The sequence below is a fragment of the Grampus griseus genome, assembly GCF_964374135.1.
Source record: "Grampus griseus genome assembly, chromosome: 1".
Lineage (NCBI taxonomy): Eukaryota > Metazoa > Chordata > Mammalia > Artiodactyla > Delphinidae > Grampus > Grampus griseus.
Genome location: NC_139017.1, coordinates 156,639,477 through 156,655,350, shown reverse-complemented (window position 1 = coordinate 156,655,350; position 15,874 = coordinate 156,639,477). Strand labels below are relative to the sequence as shown.

The 15,874-nt window shown below is 50.3% G+C and overlaps 1 protein-coding gene across 1 annotated transcript in view; it reads right to left on the bottom strand.

Moving 5' to 3' along the window:
- Positions 1-15,874, bottom strand: part of CSMD2 (CUB and Sushi multiple domains 2) — a gene marked incomplete at both ends in the record, with an annotated part of 666,759 nt that overhangs the window by 316,736 nt on the left and 334,149 nt on the right. Inside the window, 3 exon segments of the mRNA XM_082658204.1 lie at positions 8,359-8,483; positions 9,188-9,275; positions 14,444-14,521. Of these exon segments, the coding sequence (XP_082514330.1) occupies positions 8,359-8,483; positions 9,188-9,275; positions 14,444-14,521 (291 nt within the window).

The window sequence follows — 15,874 nt, the reverse complement described above, 5'->3', positions numbered from 1 at the left end:
CAACCACTTCATTCTTCAATGTTAGCGCTCAGCTATTTTAATAAAGGTTCTACGAGTCTGTTCTGCTGCTGCCCACATGGCAATTTATCTTAATTGTAGGCAAAGTGCCTAACGGTAAAGAAATAGTGAGCCTAAGTATATAAAATGAAAGTGGTGTCAAACCTGGTTTCCTCTGATGGGACAAAATATCCTAGAACTCCTCTCCGCGTGTGGACAGGGCTGTGATAAACCTTTCCCAGGAAACCCTTCCTAGCAGGCCTGGGGAAGCAGGCTCCCCAGCTCTGAACATAATTAATCTCTTCTCATTTCACACACTCATTCCTGTGCTCATTCATTCCCACATATACTGAGAGCCTATTAACAGGCCAGGCAGAGTGTAGGGAGAGAAAAGTGTCTAAGACACAATCCTTCTTCTCTGAAGGGCCACCAGCAAGTGGAGGGAACAGATGTGAAAAACAGTTACAACTGAGTGGAGCGAGTGTTGTCAGGGGTTACGTGCAAGAGACCCGGGGTTAGAACTGCTGGCTCTCCCAAGTCCTGCACCTGAAGGATCTTCTCATCCTGACCTCAAATGTTGAATCAAGTTTGAACAAAGCCCTAGGGGAACCCTCTCCCGCACTCCCCTCCCGTGCATCTGATTGCTCCTGTAATTCTGTGCTGAGAAACACTGACAATCACTGATTCCACTTGATACAACTGGGCCTGAAGGCGGCACTGCATGGGGAGGAGAGAGCAGGCTGTGGGGTTTACCAGCTTGGCATTCTGGGTTTGAAGTCCACTTGCTGTGTGTTTAAGTCTGGTAAGTTAGAAAACCTCTCTGATTCTACTTCATCTGTAAAATGGGACTAGTGATATTGCCCCACCGAGGCACGGTGAGGATGAAATTCTATGAGAGCTTGGATATGAAGGCTCACCAGGATCCGGGACATCGTCAATATTTAACAAAGTGGGGGCTGGGACTGTCAGACTCTGATATTATGTTCATTCCATCTCACTATCCCCAAGATTTCTCAAGGCCAGGGATCTTTATTCTACCTTTCCTGAAGATTCTTTATAGGATTTTTTTCCCCATGACCACACTGGAGACTGACAACATCACTAAACAAATTAGAATAAGGTCGTCAAAACCGAAACCCTGATCCCAGCCACCTTTGCAAGGAGGACCTGTGGATTCCGCCTGCTAGGCCTGCGGGGGATCCTGAGAAATGTCTACCAGCACGACCTTTACACCTGTTCGGGAGACAGGTTTTGCTGCCAAAAGCCCTCAGCTTCAGACTTAATTTATCCTGCACTTGTTTCCAAAAATTAGATGGTATTTGCAGTTTGTTGAAACGTGCTGAAGATGAATTAGAGAGAACAGGTCAAAAAGGCATTTACCATTTTAAGGGCTTAGAGGGGTTTAATTAAAATATCACAATCTGCAGCTAGTTAGCACGGAGCACCTAAAAATAGGTTCAGAATGGAGCAACAGCTCCTTGTTTCCTCTGCTGTCTGGATAAGGTCAGGGGGTCTGCAGACAGACAGACTTCTCCCTGAGCAGCCGGCAGCTGGGATCCCACCAACAGATGGATAGCTCGTCGCTGTGACCCACAAGGGCTGGCGAGATGGCTGATGCTCAGACAGTGACTGAATAAATGAATAAACACATATTTATGTTTCTCTAGCTGCCTTTTCCCATCAAATGCCTTGCTGGATAGCTTTCAGGAGGCTTTTCCAGGACCTTCCATGCCCAAGCTCTGCTGCAAAGTCCCATTCTTCCTCTGAACATCACTACACCATATAACAGGGGCAGTATTCCAGGAGACTTTAGGGAGATATCATTTAGACCCACAGCCAGTTCTGGCATCAAAACAACTCGGTACCAAAAAGGGAACTGCTCCAGGTGCAAGTGCCTCTGGTCTTCTATCTTCTCCCCACATCTTATTCCCACCCTGCTCCATGCTGGCTTCCCTCACTTCTTCTACTACTGACCTCCCTCCTCATCCTTTCTTTTCCACAGTTCTCTCTCTAGAACCACCTCCTGACCACCAATTCTAAGGCAAACAAACTCTGACTTGTAGCTGCATCGTCTTTCAGAACTGCCTCCTCCAACTCCTGCCGTGAGTGAAGCCCATCTTCCCCTCCTGGGTCCGCAGCACTCTGCAGTGGAGAGCTTTCTCCTCCCCGCCAGTGTTTTGTTCCACAAACAACTGCTAACCCCCCGGAGGAAGTCTTCTCTGACCTTCATCTGTATCTCACTCCACTGACACCAACTTTCTCTCCACCATCAGCTCCCTGTCTTCTCGTCCATCCTTACCCAACTTAGACCCCATGGTCCACCATTATGATCATTTTCTTGCAAATTCACCTAAGTCCCTCGCTTCTTTTTCCTTTAAATGATTGCCCGAAAGACATCAATTGTGGATGAACTTCTCCACCTACATTCTCTAGCCCTGCCCCCATGCAGTAGAGCTTTGCTGGAGAAAAATCCCATGAGTAGGAAGATTGGTGTCACTATAAATTCATGATCACCCACCTCAGAAAGTCCTGGATACTGTCCAGCAACTCTGCCATTTAGCCCTATTAAGCTCACTCTCCCACTCTGCTCAAAGACCCTTTCATGCCTCCTGCACGTCCCTCGGACCTCTCACCTTTCCCCTTGCCTCCCCTTACTCTCAGGTGATGACCTTGCTTCAGTCTTTGTGGGTGGAACAGAGGACATTTGGCAGGCGTGCCCTCTCTCTCACCCCCCAAGTCTGCAATCCCGTCTGCTTATGTGCCCATCTTCTTCCTTTCGCTTCCAACAGAGGGATGGCTCCTTCACCTTTCAGAGGTCAGCGCCTCCTCCTGAGATCAGGTGCCCCTGCCCAAGGTCAACCATGTCTGTGGCCACACCCAGGGCCCGTTGTTCTGGGACCCAGGAGAGTCCATCTGTGAGATCTTAAACTCCATCACCCCGCTCCTTTCCCCGCTGCCTACGCATCCAGCAGAGTGACTTTGGTCTCCATGCACCACCTGCTGTCCTAAACCCTAGGTCTCTCCAGACCCCTGGCTCCCTCATTTCTCGCCATCTCTCCATCCCCTCCTGACCCTTCTTCTCTCACTACCTAGTCTGGACCTCAAGACCCTCACCAGCAGCTCCTGTGACACTCTCCTATCTGCCTTTGATTAACCATCTCTATTCCTAATCCTGGGTGCCCGGGAGCTGCCAGGAGAACCATGGCATCACCACAGACTTGTGCTTTGCCATTGTAATGGAAGCTTTGGCCCAAGTCAGTCCTCTCTCTTGTCTTTGCTCCATTTCCTTGACAGTTCCTTACAGGGGCAATTTCAAACATCCACCCCTTAGTTGAGCCACTTAACCCCAGGGGCTGCTCTCCACTCTTTGTTGTACTCGACCTCTCTAAAGTGTCTGACCCTGCTGACCCTTCTCTCTCTGTGAAACTCACATTCACTGGCTTCCATGATGCCTCTGGCTCTTCTCCTACCTCTGCGACTGATCCAGCTTATCCATTAACTCCCTAAAAGTAGTTGTTTAAATCTGGGCAAAGAACATATAATACTTTGCACAGTTCCTGCCAATTTTCTGTGAGTTCACAATTAGATCAAAATAAATGTTACCAAAAAGTGGGGGCAAGGGGGAGGAGAGGCTGTTCTATGAGGTTCCATCTAGTGTATTTACTCCACATTGGTGTCCAGGTGCAATTTTCAAGTAGAAGTAGGACAGAGCCTTTGGACTGCGGTGGAATCCCAGTTCAAAAGATTAGCTTTGGGCCTTTGGGCAAGTTGGCGGACCACTCCAAGCTTTAGCTAAACATAAAACATGGATGTTGTCTCTTTCCTTGTAAAGAAATTATAAAAAATGTTACTGTACTGCTTTATATAAGTATAAATAGCTTAATAAATGGGAGTTTTATCATTAGTACATACGTGTAGGTAAGGGGCTCAGGGAGCAATGGGGCATGTATTCTAGTGAAGTCAGTACATCACCCAGGGGAGAATAACTACAGAGCAGAGGAGAGGAAGGCGGGGGTAGCATGGGGGAGGGATGGGGGGAGGGGGGAGGGGGTGGAGAAAAGAGGAGGGGAGGGAGATGAAGACAGAACTCTGAACAACATTAGTGTTTAAGGGGGAGGCCCAGGAAGCTGACCCAGGACGGAAGACAGCCACCTGTAATTTTCACGGCATTAAATTAAACTTTTTTGTGCAATATTTCCCACATTTCACTCCCACCTTAGGAGAATGAGCGAGAAGATTCAGAGCATTTCAGTAACTTGCCCTGTGCCATATGGTATGTTACTAGCAAGGTTGGAAGTTGAACTTAGGTCTCTGGGTCCTGAGTCTGGTGTTCTATTTACCACAAAAGCTCTTATTCTAGGAAGAAAAATAATGTACGACTTTCTGTTGATGATCTGCTCTGTGACTCAGTAACTGTATTTCATCTGGGGCTGGTACTCCATCTCTATCCTCTGTCAACACCAATTTGTGGTCACAGGAAACCAGATCTCCTGGTTGTCAATTTGGTCCTGTTCACTCCATCAGTGGTTTACAAACCGTGTTCCCCAGAACCTCAGGGCTTCCCTGGAGGTGGCTTCGCGGCTGCTGGAAGTGGTGAGAAGGGGGCAACTCCAAATCCCCCGCCCCTACTTCATTGAGAGAAGCTCCACGGCATCTATTTTATTTATGGGGCCTCTGCAAACGCTTTTTTAAAAAATATTGGGCTCCCTATGTGAACTAAGTTTGACAAGCCCTATATTATACTGCCTGTATCTGGGCCTGAATAGAATTAGTTTATCAGGATAACAATGTTTCATGTTGTCCTCAATTCCAAAATCAAAATTTTCTAGTAGTTAAATGAGAAGCTTGTTTCTTCTGGTGGGAAGGGAAGAAAGAAAAGGCCTGTGAATATCTAATTTCAAATTCCCAAATGAGGGCACGTCCCCCAATTGTTCATTCATTTCAATCACTGATTCACTCAGGTTGTCCTCAAACATTTGTTGAAAACCTATCATTTGCCGGGTCCCATGTTTTGGTAGAATTAATTGTGTGGAAAATGAATGTTTAAAATCAAATCATATTTTAAAGGCATTAGAGGAAAAATAATACCACTGTGTGTGGCGGTGAATCCTTCTCAGACTGTGATCTTTTGGTAACCTGCTTATTAGGGGAGCTATCGTGGAATTCAAAGAGTTGTGTCCCTTTCTATTTTTAAAGCGGGTTTCATTTAAACTCTCTGTTAAAAAATCACAATTAGAATAGTAATTCTGACTAATTAAAAATAAGAGATTTTAAAAGGAAAACTTTCAAAACTGCCAAAATTAAAGAACCACCCCCCCCCCTTGAATTTAATATCTAACTCAGCCCTTGGCCTTCAGGGAAGTGAAGGACAGATCATCCAAGTCCAAACCCAGCAACCTTTGTTTTTCTCTTCCTCCCTCACAATGACCTTGGGAGAGAAAAAAAGAGGGAGAGAGTGGCAGGAAGGTGAACCTGCCCTAGAGCCCCCTCTCAACCACAGCTAGCGCTGGTCACTTTCTATAAAATGGCTTGTTTCAATGTGGCAGTCACTAGGCACTGGAGGTTTTGTTTTCCCAGTTCACAAATGAGGGCCCTGTGGCTGAAAAAGAGGAAGGAAGCCGCCCAGGGCCAGCAAGCCAGCAGGAGGTAGAGTCGGTCTCTAGATCAAAGTCTGTGGGCCTCCCAAGGTGTGTGATTGCAACAGGACTGGACAGGACAGTGAGGAAACGGGCTTCTAAAAGATCTGGGGCCACTAGAGGCTGAGGGTGCGCTCTGAGGCGCGGGGAAGCTATATCCTGACAGGCCTTAGTTGTTTAGTTTAACCTAAACACGCTGCACACGAGCCTCACAGATACGCTGGGGTCACTTCTAAGTGAGGCCTTTCATGTCCACTGTCTCCTCTAGTTCTCGCAGTAATGTCATAAAGCAATGCTCTATAATCACTGCCTTTTATCAAAAGAAAAGAGATTCACAGAGGTGAAAAGACACCCGGCTAAAAAGTGGTAATGCTTGGATTTGTACTCAATTCTGTCTGGCTATGTTTTCCGTGATTTCCCCTCCACTTCCCAGGGGCAGAGGATGGGATGAAAATGGATGTGAAAAAGCTCGGCCCGATGCTTAGTCAATAGTGTGGCAGAGAATGCAGAGTCCAGTGGGTCAAAGTCATTGGAGGGACTTGGCTGGGGCACACAACGTGTCTGGAGAAAAAGACGAGCACATCACTTGACTGTGAACTTTCTTCTGAAACACCAGCCCTTCCCCACCCTGGGCTTATTCATGTAAACAACCACCATTACTAAGAGAACAACCTGCCTCCAATGAAAAGGTCTTGCGGAGAGATCAGATCCCACCACCTCCTGAAGGCATCCTTGTTCTGGCTCCTCAAAAGGAATTTTGAAATGACAGACAGGCAACGGGAGCCTTGCTCCTCAGACTTGATAATTCTGTGCCTGTCTACTCAGCTGGTGCCTTGGTTCCCCAGAAATGGAGTGTTGTGCTATTCAATTATTCACTTATTAAATCTTCCGTTCAACACATGCCATTGAGCACCTACTATGTGCCTGGCCCTATTCAAGGCAGTGAACGAAACAGACGTCCTTGCCCTGTAGAGCTTATATTCTAGCACAAGGATGTTTGCTTTCTTGTCCAGCACTTCCCAATTCATAAAGTGTTTCCATATCTACAACTCCATTTGACCCTCACATTAACACAAGATGGGTAGGGTAGGAGCCATGACCTACATTTACCAGTAAGAAAATAAGCCCAGGGAAGATAGGGGCTTTGCCAAATTACCCATGGCCAGCTGGTGGCAAAGCTGAGAGTAATACCCAAGAATTCTTCTTTCATTTGATTTTTTTTTTTTTTTTTTTTTGCGGTACGCGGGCCTCTCACTGTTGTGGCCTCTCCTGTTGCGGAGCACAGGCTCCGGATGCGCAGGCTCAGCGGCCATGGCTCACGGGCCCAGCCGCTCCGCAGCATGTGGGATCTTCCCGGACCGGGGCACGAACCCGTGTCCCCTGCATCGGCAGGCGGACTCTCAACCACTGCACCACCAGGGAAGCCCTTTTGTTTGATTTTTTAGACAAATATTAGTTAAGTGGAATCTTTGAAATAATATAACTAAAATCAGTGGGGATGCAAAGCACATTATTAATTGTGGATCGTGGCCACCTCAAAGTTGAGTGAGAATGAATTAATCTAAGGCTTATTTGAGAGAGATTTTCATGACCCTCTTCCAGAGTGCTTATCAACACAGTAAAAAAAGGGAGTGGGTCTCAGCTGCAACTTGCCCCTTCCTCAGTGCAGCAGTGATCTAAGTTATTCACCCTGGACGCATCTTACTCTGCATGAATTTCATCTTGATGCATGTGCTTGGAGAGAGACAAAGAATCTCCTTCTTAAACTGGAAGGATCTGGAATGTAACTTTAGTGGGCAGCACACTTTCTCTTCCAAAGGGTCACTCAAAAGGGCAACTGCTGTCTTTGTTTACAAACTCTAGAGTGATTCCTTACTTTTGTACCAAGAACTCTTGAGTCCCGGTCATGTGTGCAAACAATGGAAAAAGAGAGATGAATGCAGTGTAGGACATGAAAAGCTGTCTAGTGGTGCCCTGCGAGATGAGGCCAGGGGCTTCTCTACCATAGAAGCAGCTGCTGTCCTGTCCCAAAGAAAAAATACACGCAGGTCTCATATTTTAAGATTATTTGGGGGATGGGGACTTGGCCAGCCCAGCCTTGGTTCTTGTGAAACCTGGGATGGCAGGGCCCCCGAGCATAAGACGTCCAGGTGTGAGGTTAGAGGAATCCCACAGAGAGGCCTTTTGAGGTCATGGTCCCTGTTACTCCTGCATAGCTCAGAGCATTCTTTCAGAAGTGACAGGTCTGTTTATTGCTGAGTATGTGGAAAGACAAAAGGGCATTGAGATGGAGGGTTTGGGATGTCTGTGTGCTATAATGGAAGGATTCAAGGTGACATGATACAAAGTGACTTCCCTTCCCACCCTTCCCATCTAGGTGCAGCTGTAATATCTTGGTGCAGTGGGCCAGAAACCTGCTCACGTGTGACTCCCTGACTAGACTGTCAGGTGCAGGCAGGGCAGGGACCGTGCCTCTCTTCCCCATCTCTGTTATCTGTTATCTCTGCTATCTCCTGCTCCTGGATAGGCCTGGATACAGAGGAGGTGCTAAATAAACGTGTTGGGTTCATTAGTAAATGGATGCAGAATCTGAGGTGTGGGGAGCAGCGAGAATGAGGTGAGCCAGTCTGGATGAGAGCCTGGACTCAGGCATCAGGAGCTGGGCTCCGTCCTCCATGCCCAGCCCAGCTTGCTGGCCAGCCTCCCTTTCCAGGGGCACCCTCACCTCGGCAGACCGGCCTGTGGTCACTCCAGGCTGCAAACATGTCGCTGACTTTCATACAGGTGATCCGCTTGGACCCTTGCAGGTCATAGCCCTCGTTGCAGGTGAACTGGACGCTGGATCCTAACCTGGGAGACAAGGCGTATCTGTGAGCTCCACCCCTGGGCCTGCCAGGTCCCCCCTGAGTCCTTCATAGGTCCACAAAGAAGCACCATGCCGAACTTTATTTCTCCTCTGGCCCTTAATCTCCGCTCCACCGTTTATCACTTAAAACCTCCATTGGAAGGAACACCTGCTCTTCATCTTCTTTTTTGGACCGTTTAATGGTTTTAGGATTGAGTTAAAAGGTGACTTTGTGTGCGAAACAGCAATCCTCTGAGATAAGTATTAGGACAATTGGGACAGCTAAGAGTGGGTGGATGATACCCATAAACTTGCATGAAAGTGTAGGATTATGAGAAGATGCCTCGATTAGGAAAGTCAGAAACTTTACAAAATGCACTGTCTCGGGGCCCTAGGGTGTCCTAGACTATCGGAGGGGTGAGCTGCCTGCTGGCACGTCATTCCTGATGATGGCAGCCCTTTGTACCCTGGGTATAGGTCTGCTGGGTGACACTGGCAGTCTACAGCCCTCCCTTCCCCCTTAAGGTGTGGGTACTAGTCCCAGGACTGGACCAAGAGAGAACGTCAAAGGCCAAAGCTCTTCTGCAGGAAGCGATTCTGTGCCCACACGGTCCTCTCCACTCTACCTCCGGGAAGGCCAGTCCCTGTCTTCCCCCCAACCAGGCCATCGCACCCTTCTTGTAATAGAACATTCCCGAACAGGTCTTACCTGAAGTCTGAGCCTAGTCTCTTGCCCCTTTCAGGTATGCCAGGGTCGGGACACATATTATGCCCTTGGGACACACCAACCTGAGTTACTACAAGGCAAAAAACAGCACAGACAGAGATGGATAATCACAGGAAGAAACCAGTCGGGGCCGTGTCGCAGAGTGGGAGGTGGACGCAGAGACAGAAAGAGGCCCTGCTCTGCTGGGGCCTGTGGGGTTGCTGGGGTCTACTGGGCTCGGGTTTCCCGAGTGTGCAGAGGGGGAGCTGCTTTTGACAAATTCCTTTGGGAGCAAAGTCCAAGTGAAATTCATCAAGAGCATGTGGGCTCAGAGGCACCCCAAACCAACAGCCATCCCGTTCGTTCCCTTATCCCGCACCAGCGGCCAGAGGGGGACAGTCCACAGCCCCCGGTGACCTCCCCACCCTTCCAATCTGCTGATGGCGGCTCTAGATGGGATGAGCCCCCCAACCTCAGCCCCCAATGGAGACATGACTCAAAGAAAGTTAAATAAAAGGTGGATGTGTGGTCAGAAACGGTAAAGAATGTAAGAGAAAGCTGCAGTCTGAAGTTCAAAGCAGGGACTTGAGCTCAAACACGGATATTTCTGCTGAGAAACCTCTTCCCACCGGACAGTTCTCAATGCAGAGTAAGCGGTAACCAGAGCATCCCCCGCCCATGCCGCTGGCCGAGGGCACCGAGGTAGCGCCTGCGGTAGTTCTGGCAGGTGCTGTGATGCCCTCATGTTCGCCAACACCAGAGTCCTGTTTTTAAAAGCCACGTGCACAGTCCTCTAGGTTAAAGGAGAAGCTTGGTCAAAGGGCGGCGGATACACACAAAGTCAGTTTTCTCCCGTCTCCAGTGGAGAAGGTGGAAACCCTTCGGCCCCTGCAGTTTATTGTTCTTGAGATGCTGTGAGGCTAGAACTCCCTTGCACCTCTGGAGTCCTGGCCTTGGCAACGACCAGGAGCCAGAGTTCCACTCAAGCCCTCACCAACCCCACAGTCCCAACAACCACCTCTAGACGAGGGATGACGGGGAGTCTGGAGCAACGTTCCCTGAGTTGGCCCATTTCCCTCTCACCCAGTCAATGTCCCACAATATGAGCAATGTGCTCCATCACTCACTCACTCACCCACTCATTCCTGCACATGATACACAACAGGCATTAATTGAACACCTACTGTATACAAGACCCTATTTGGATACAGTGGGAAATGCCAATGTCAGGTATAAGATATGACCACTCCACTGTCCTCAAGGAGTTACATGAACTATGGAAAGAAACTACAGAACCACAATGGGGAGGTGATGAAAGATACAGCTACAGGGAGGTTCAGAGAGAGGACCCATCTCATATTGCTGAGAGAAGCATGGAAGGCTGCCTGGAGGAGGCAGCATTTGACATGGATCTACTGAGATAGTGGGATTTAGATACATGATAACAGAGAAATGGCATTTCAGGCAGACAGATGGGGCCGGGGAGCAAGGTGGAGACACGGAAACCGAACTGTAAGTTGTCCGGTGTGCCAGAACAGGAGGGAGGGTATGAGTGACATGGAGGAGTGAAGGTGAAGTGTCAGAGGTCAGACTTTGAAGGGTCTCAAGTCTGATCCTAAAGATGATGGGAAGAGTCCTGAGTGGGGAAGGGCACTGTAAGATCTGGATTGCTCAGAGGGAGGCCAGTTACTGTGAAATGAGTTAGAAAGTTTTGTGTTCATTCAGGTAGAGGACAACAAGAGCCTGGTAGTGGGGACAGACATGAAGTGACGGGAATGGATGTGGCAAAGAAAGAGTCATCAGGGCTTGTGGAAGAGCAGGGCATGGGAAGAGGGGGCAGGGGACTTCCCGGCCCAGGGACCTGTGAGGATGCAGTGAGTTGATGGAAGTGCAGCAGTGGGGAATCCCATTTTTGACTCAGTTAGTCTCATTTCAGACCTGAGTTTGAAGCTCATTCCTACTGTTAGAAACCTGTCCAAATCTCCAGGGAGCCCCGGGTGTGGCTGGCCAAGGGAACCTGGGCATTTGGACAGACTGAGCGCTCAAGCCAGAGACCGGTTACCCTCTTGGTTGTGTGGTGACGAGTACAAGGCCTCTTGGGCAGCCTCCTTTTCTCCAACATTCCACAGTGCCAGGCTCAAGCCAGTCGCTCCCACTGGACGCTCGTCCCCTACTCCCATCCCCTTCCTTGCCAAACCTCTATTTCTGAAACTTTCACATCCTCAACTAAGCTACGTCAACATTCCCCCAGTCCAGGACCCTTCAGGCTCGGCTAGTAAGACAGAAGCACCATCTCCAAAAGCAGAGCAAGCCCCTGCCTCCTGGGGCCTCGGTGTTTTGCGAGCAGCGGGGAGGAAAGAGAAAACTGGGGCTTCCAGGATCCCCAGGGGCAGGAGGGAGAGAGGACCCCTGAGCTGTACCTGCGGGTCCATCTGTTGGCAAGCCAGCCTCACCGTGATCCATCCCTACTGAGGGTTTCTGAGCTAAGCGCCCACCTTCTTTAGGCCCTGCCTACTCAACCCTGTGCACCGACCACCCCCATCCAAAGGCCCTGCTGACCACCACATGGGAACCACACACCACCTTGCAGCGTGTTAAGAATGCACAGCGGATTCTTGCCTCCTTCTCTCGCCCTCTCGTTCAGAGCTGACACTGCTCAGCGTAGCATAGAGGAAGGCTGACCAATGAGGATGTGGCTGGACGGGAGAGCTGAGGCCGTGGTGAAGCCCACCCACCGAACCACAGCCCCTGACATGTATGGCAAACCTTGCTGCGTCCCCTTTAATCAGCCAGCCCGAAATGAGGCCCAGGCGCCATCCAGGAAGTTGCAAGCCCAGCGGTGAGCAGCTCATACCCCCCCAGTGCCCTCTCTTCCCGGGAGGACCGAACAGGTGACGGCATCCCCGTATGAGCCTTCAAGGCTTCCCGGAAACAAGCAAACTCAAATCCCAGTGAACAGTTTACTGTCGGAGTTACAGAGGCAAAAGGCTTTTCCCTTTCTTTCCTGAGTTCCAGCCTCCCCTGCCTGTTCAAGACCAGCCGCTTGTGCTCGTAGCATGAATTTGCTCGTGGCTGCAGAGGGAAGAGACTGGAAGGTGATCCTTGCCCCGGTCCCTATGGTGAGGAAGAAGCCGCCACACACTCAGAAAGACAATGCCTTCTACCCAAAGCGAAGGGCGCCACAGACACATGGGTGGTCAGAAACAATGGCGGGGGGGCCGATGGTGCCCACAGACTGGTAAAGGCAGCAAGTAGGATCCAGGAGATGTAAGTGTGGCCCACTGCTCCCCTGAAGTTCAGGACATCTGTCCACAGGGAATCTGGGCAGAACACAGTAGGCCAGACCCCTGCAGACATTCGGTGACCTGCCCCCGAGGCAGCTTGAGTCACACACCCATTCCTCCCTGAAGGAATCTCAGAAAGGAGACCAGTACCTTGTTGTAGAGAAATGTATATTTTTTCAAAGAGGTTTTGAATTTTTTTATTAAAATAGGGTTTCTTCATCTTTCTGAGGGAGTTTTTGGTACCTCTGAGAACTAATGAAAACCATAGACCCTTCCCTTCCACCCCAAAATGCACCCACAACATCACATGTGATTTTCTAGCGAGTTCAAGGACCTCCTGAAGTCCTAGGTCAAGAAGGCCCATCTCAGATCCAAAGGAGAAAGGGAGGATAAGGTTTTGCATCCCCATTCTACAGATGGGGAAACCGAGGTGTTAGGGCCTGGGGTAACACAGTTACCTAAGGACACAACTGGGAAAGAAACGTGCTCTCCCAAGTCAGAGCAGTTTCCTTAACGTTTGCCTGTGGCCCCAGGGCAAACTCTGAAGTTGAATCGTGCCTGCCTCGGCTCCTCTGGTTTCCTGTGGCTGCAGAAAGGAAGAGCCCGGGAGGGCCCGGGCCATGTCTTGAGCCTTCCCTGCAGACTCCTGACCTAACCCTCTGCTCCTTCCTTTGGCTCCCTAGTCAAGCACAGAAGCAGGGCCTTCTGGCTGCCCTCTGCCATCCAGGCCACTTGTGGCAGGGTGACCAGACAATGGTCCCCAGAGGCAAGGAGTGGTACCTGTCTCCAATTGGAGGACTTGAAAGACCAGAGAAAACCCACAGCCAGGCTCAGTTTCGTCACGGCCTTGGGACCAAACTGCCTCTCCCCGCGCTGCTCCCTGCCACCCAGGCATGGAGCTGTGGACCCACCCATGGCCTCTCTCCAGCAATTACTTCCAGCACCTCAGCAGAAGGGAGCACATGGAGGTGAAAGAGGAAAGGAGAGGGTCAGCAGGGAGCAGAGACAGAGAGAAAAAGAGGGGGAAGCAGATAGGGTGAGGGAGGAGGAAGGAGAGGAAAGTGGAAAGAGGGAGGACGAGTGGAAGGAGACAGAGAAGGGCGTGAGAAGCAGAGGGCAAAGGGAGGCAGAAGGTAGACCAGAAGGCCAGGTGTTTGGGGGACCAAGGGAGACTCCCTGCCGCCACCTCCAGAATGAAAACGGAGTGTTTCTTGGAAAAATCTGCTCTGCTTTCAAGTCCAGCCTCCTGGAGTGGCCCAGAACCTTTGGGAAATCCTTCCTATGCTCTAGCTCAAAAGCCCCTTAGCACAGGCTCTGATCAGGTGCTTCTGGAGTGACATTCCAGACAACTGCCCAGCATTGGACATTCTCCTTTTGATCTTTCAAACATCAATGGCAGGAACACGTTTCCATGGACAGAATCTGCCCCATGTCCAAGCAGGGAGCCCCCGGCACTCCGCTATCAGCTCAAGAAGAAGGATCCCCACCGCTTCTAGTCCATGTTTTGCCCAGCCAGGTCCATGCACCCTGGTGGAAGGTTCTAGGCATTCCCCTCTCTCCCCTTCCCCCAATCTTGCCTTGGGAGTTGGAATCAGGGACTTGAAGCCTCCAAAATCCCAGCTGGAGTTTACTGACTCCTAGACGAGCCAGAAAAAGGATTGTCTTAGCAGGTGGAAGTGATTCAAAAGGAAAAATAAAGAAAGAAATGTAGCAGTAATGACTCCCTGGACTGCAGTTAGAATGGGAAGTGAGGGAGAAAGAAGAGGCAGGAGGGGAATGGGAGGAGGAACACGAGAAGACAGAGGGCAGGCCCCGGGGCTGCTCACTGGGCACCAGGTTACTGTGTGCGTGCGCAGACCCGGGCGGAGGGAAGCCGGGCTGAAGGGACATCAGCACAGCATCATCTGGCTTCCCCGCGGTCACAGCGCCAGCGGTTCTGGCCTCGAGCGAGAGGCCTGGCGGGGCGGACACTTACACACAGACGTCTTCTGGCTGTTATCTTTGCTGGGCATCAGCTTCACGCCTCGAGACTTCAACTCAATTTGCTTCTTGACTAGAGAAGAGGTGAAAGGAAAATCAGGCTTAGTTGTCATATGGGACTGGGGATGGGTCCCTCTAGAATGATCCCTCTCTTAGCTTGGGACATTCCGTGGTGAGTCAAAGCCAGAAGCCCCTCTGGGCAGGGATATACTAAGGGTAGAGCTCAAGTGCAACAGGGTCTCAAACACGGAGAAAGAGCTGCTATCAAGGCTGGCTCTCTGGGGTGATCTCCCTGCAAACTGGTAGTGAGTGTCCACATGCGAGGCCCCGCGGCCCACCCTCTGCAGCTCTGCTCTCCTCCCGATCCAGTTCTGGCCAATTTCTGGACCAGCCCTGGCCAGGTGTGTCGCATTGCATTAGGGCCCCAAGTTGTCACCCTCGCTGTAACCACAGCTGTTGCAATGAAATGTGACTGTAGTCCTTCCGGTTAAAGAGGTGGAGTATATTTCCTCACCCCTTGACTTTGGGTTTGGTCACTATGGAGGCCTTGACATGTCCAAAGCCTTGAAAAGCGCCTGCCAGATTAGGCTTGCCCACTTGAATCTCTGCCATCTTTGGGAGAAGACATGGCTGGTCCTGGGAGGATGAGAACATGAGGAGCAGAGCCCACCATCCTAGCCGAGCCCAGCCCACACCAGCTGACCTCCTGTGAGCAGGGGCAGTCGAGTCTGGGAGGTCACTGGGGGATGGTCTGATGGATTGAACTGGGTTTTGATCCCAACACTAAGTCTAGTCCATAGCTCATCAGGACTTGGCCAAATACCATACAAAGGGCCCCAGAGCCAGAACTCCACGATTCCAAAGGCTATTCCTCTGAATCCATCAACCTCCTTTGGGTCTGAGCACCCCTGTGCTCCAAAGCATTCTGCTGGTTGCCAAGGGCTTCATCCTGTCCCTGGTTATATGGCTTGGTTTATCTGTCCAACCCCAGAACCCCCTGCCGGGTGGCTCAGCCCCACTCTTACTGGAACCAGCAGCGGTAACAACTGTGACCAGCACTTCCTACGTGCCAAGCCCCGGGCTGAGGGCCTTACACGTTCTTTACTTAAATCAGCATCACTGACCCCTTTCTTTCTCTCACACCCACACACGATCTATCAGTAAACCCTCCCAAGTTTATCCCCAATGCAGTTTCTACATCTGTATCTCTGGTCCAAATCTCCAAGACTTCTCCCTTTGTTGCCATGGCCTTCCATCTTCCACACTTGCCCCCATCTAATCTGTTCTCAACACGAGATCCAGAAGGATCTTGTTAAAACACAAGTCAGACCAAATTACATCTCTCCTCAAAACTCTTCAGGGGCAACCCAACTCTCCTATAGTAAAAGCCAAACTCTTTAAAAGGGCCTGCCCGGACCAATTGGCC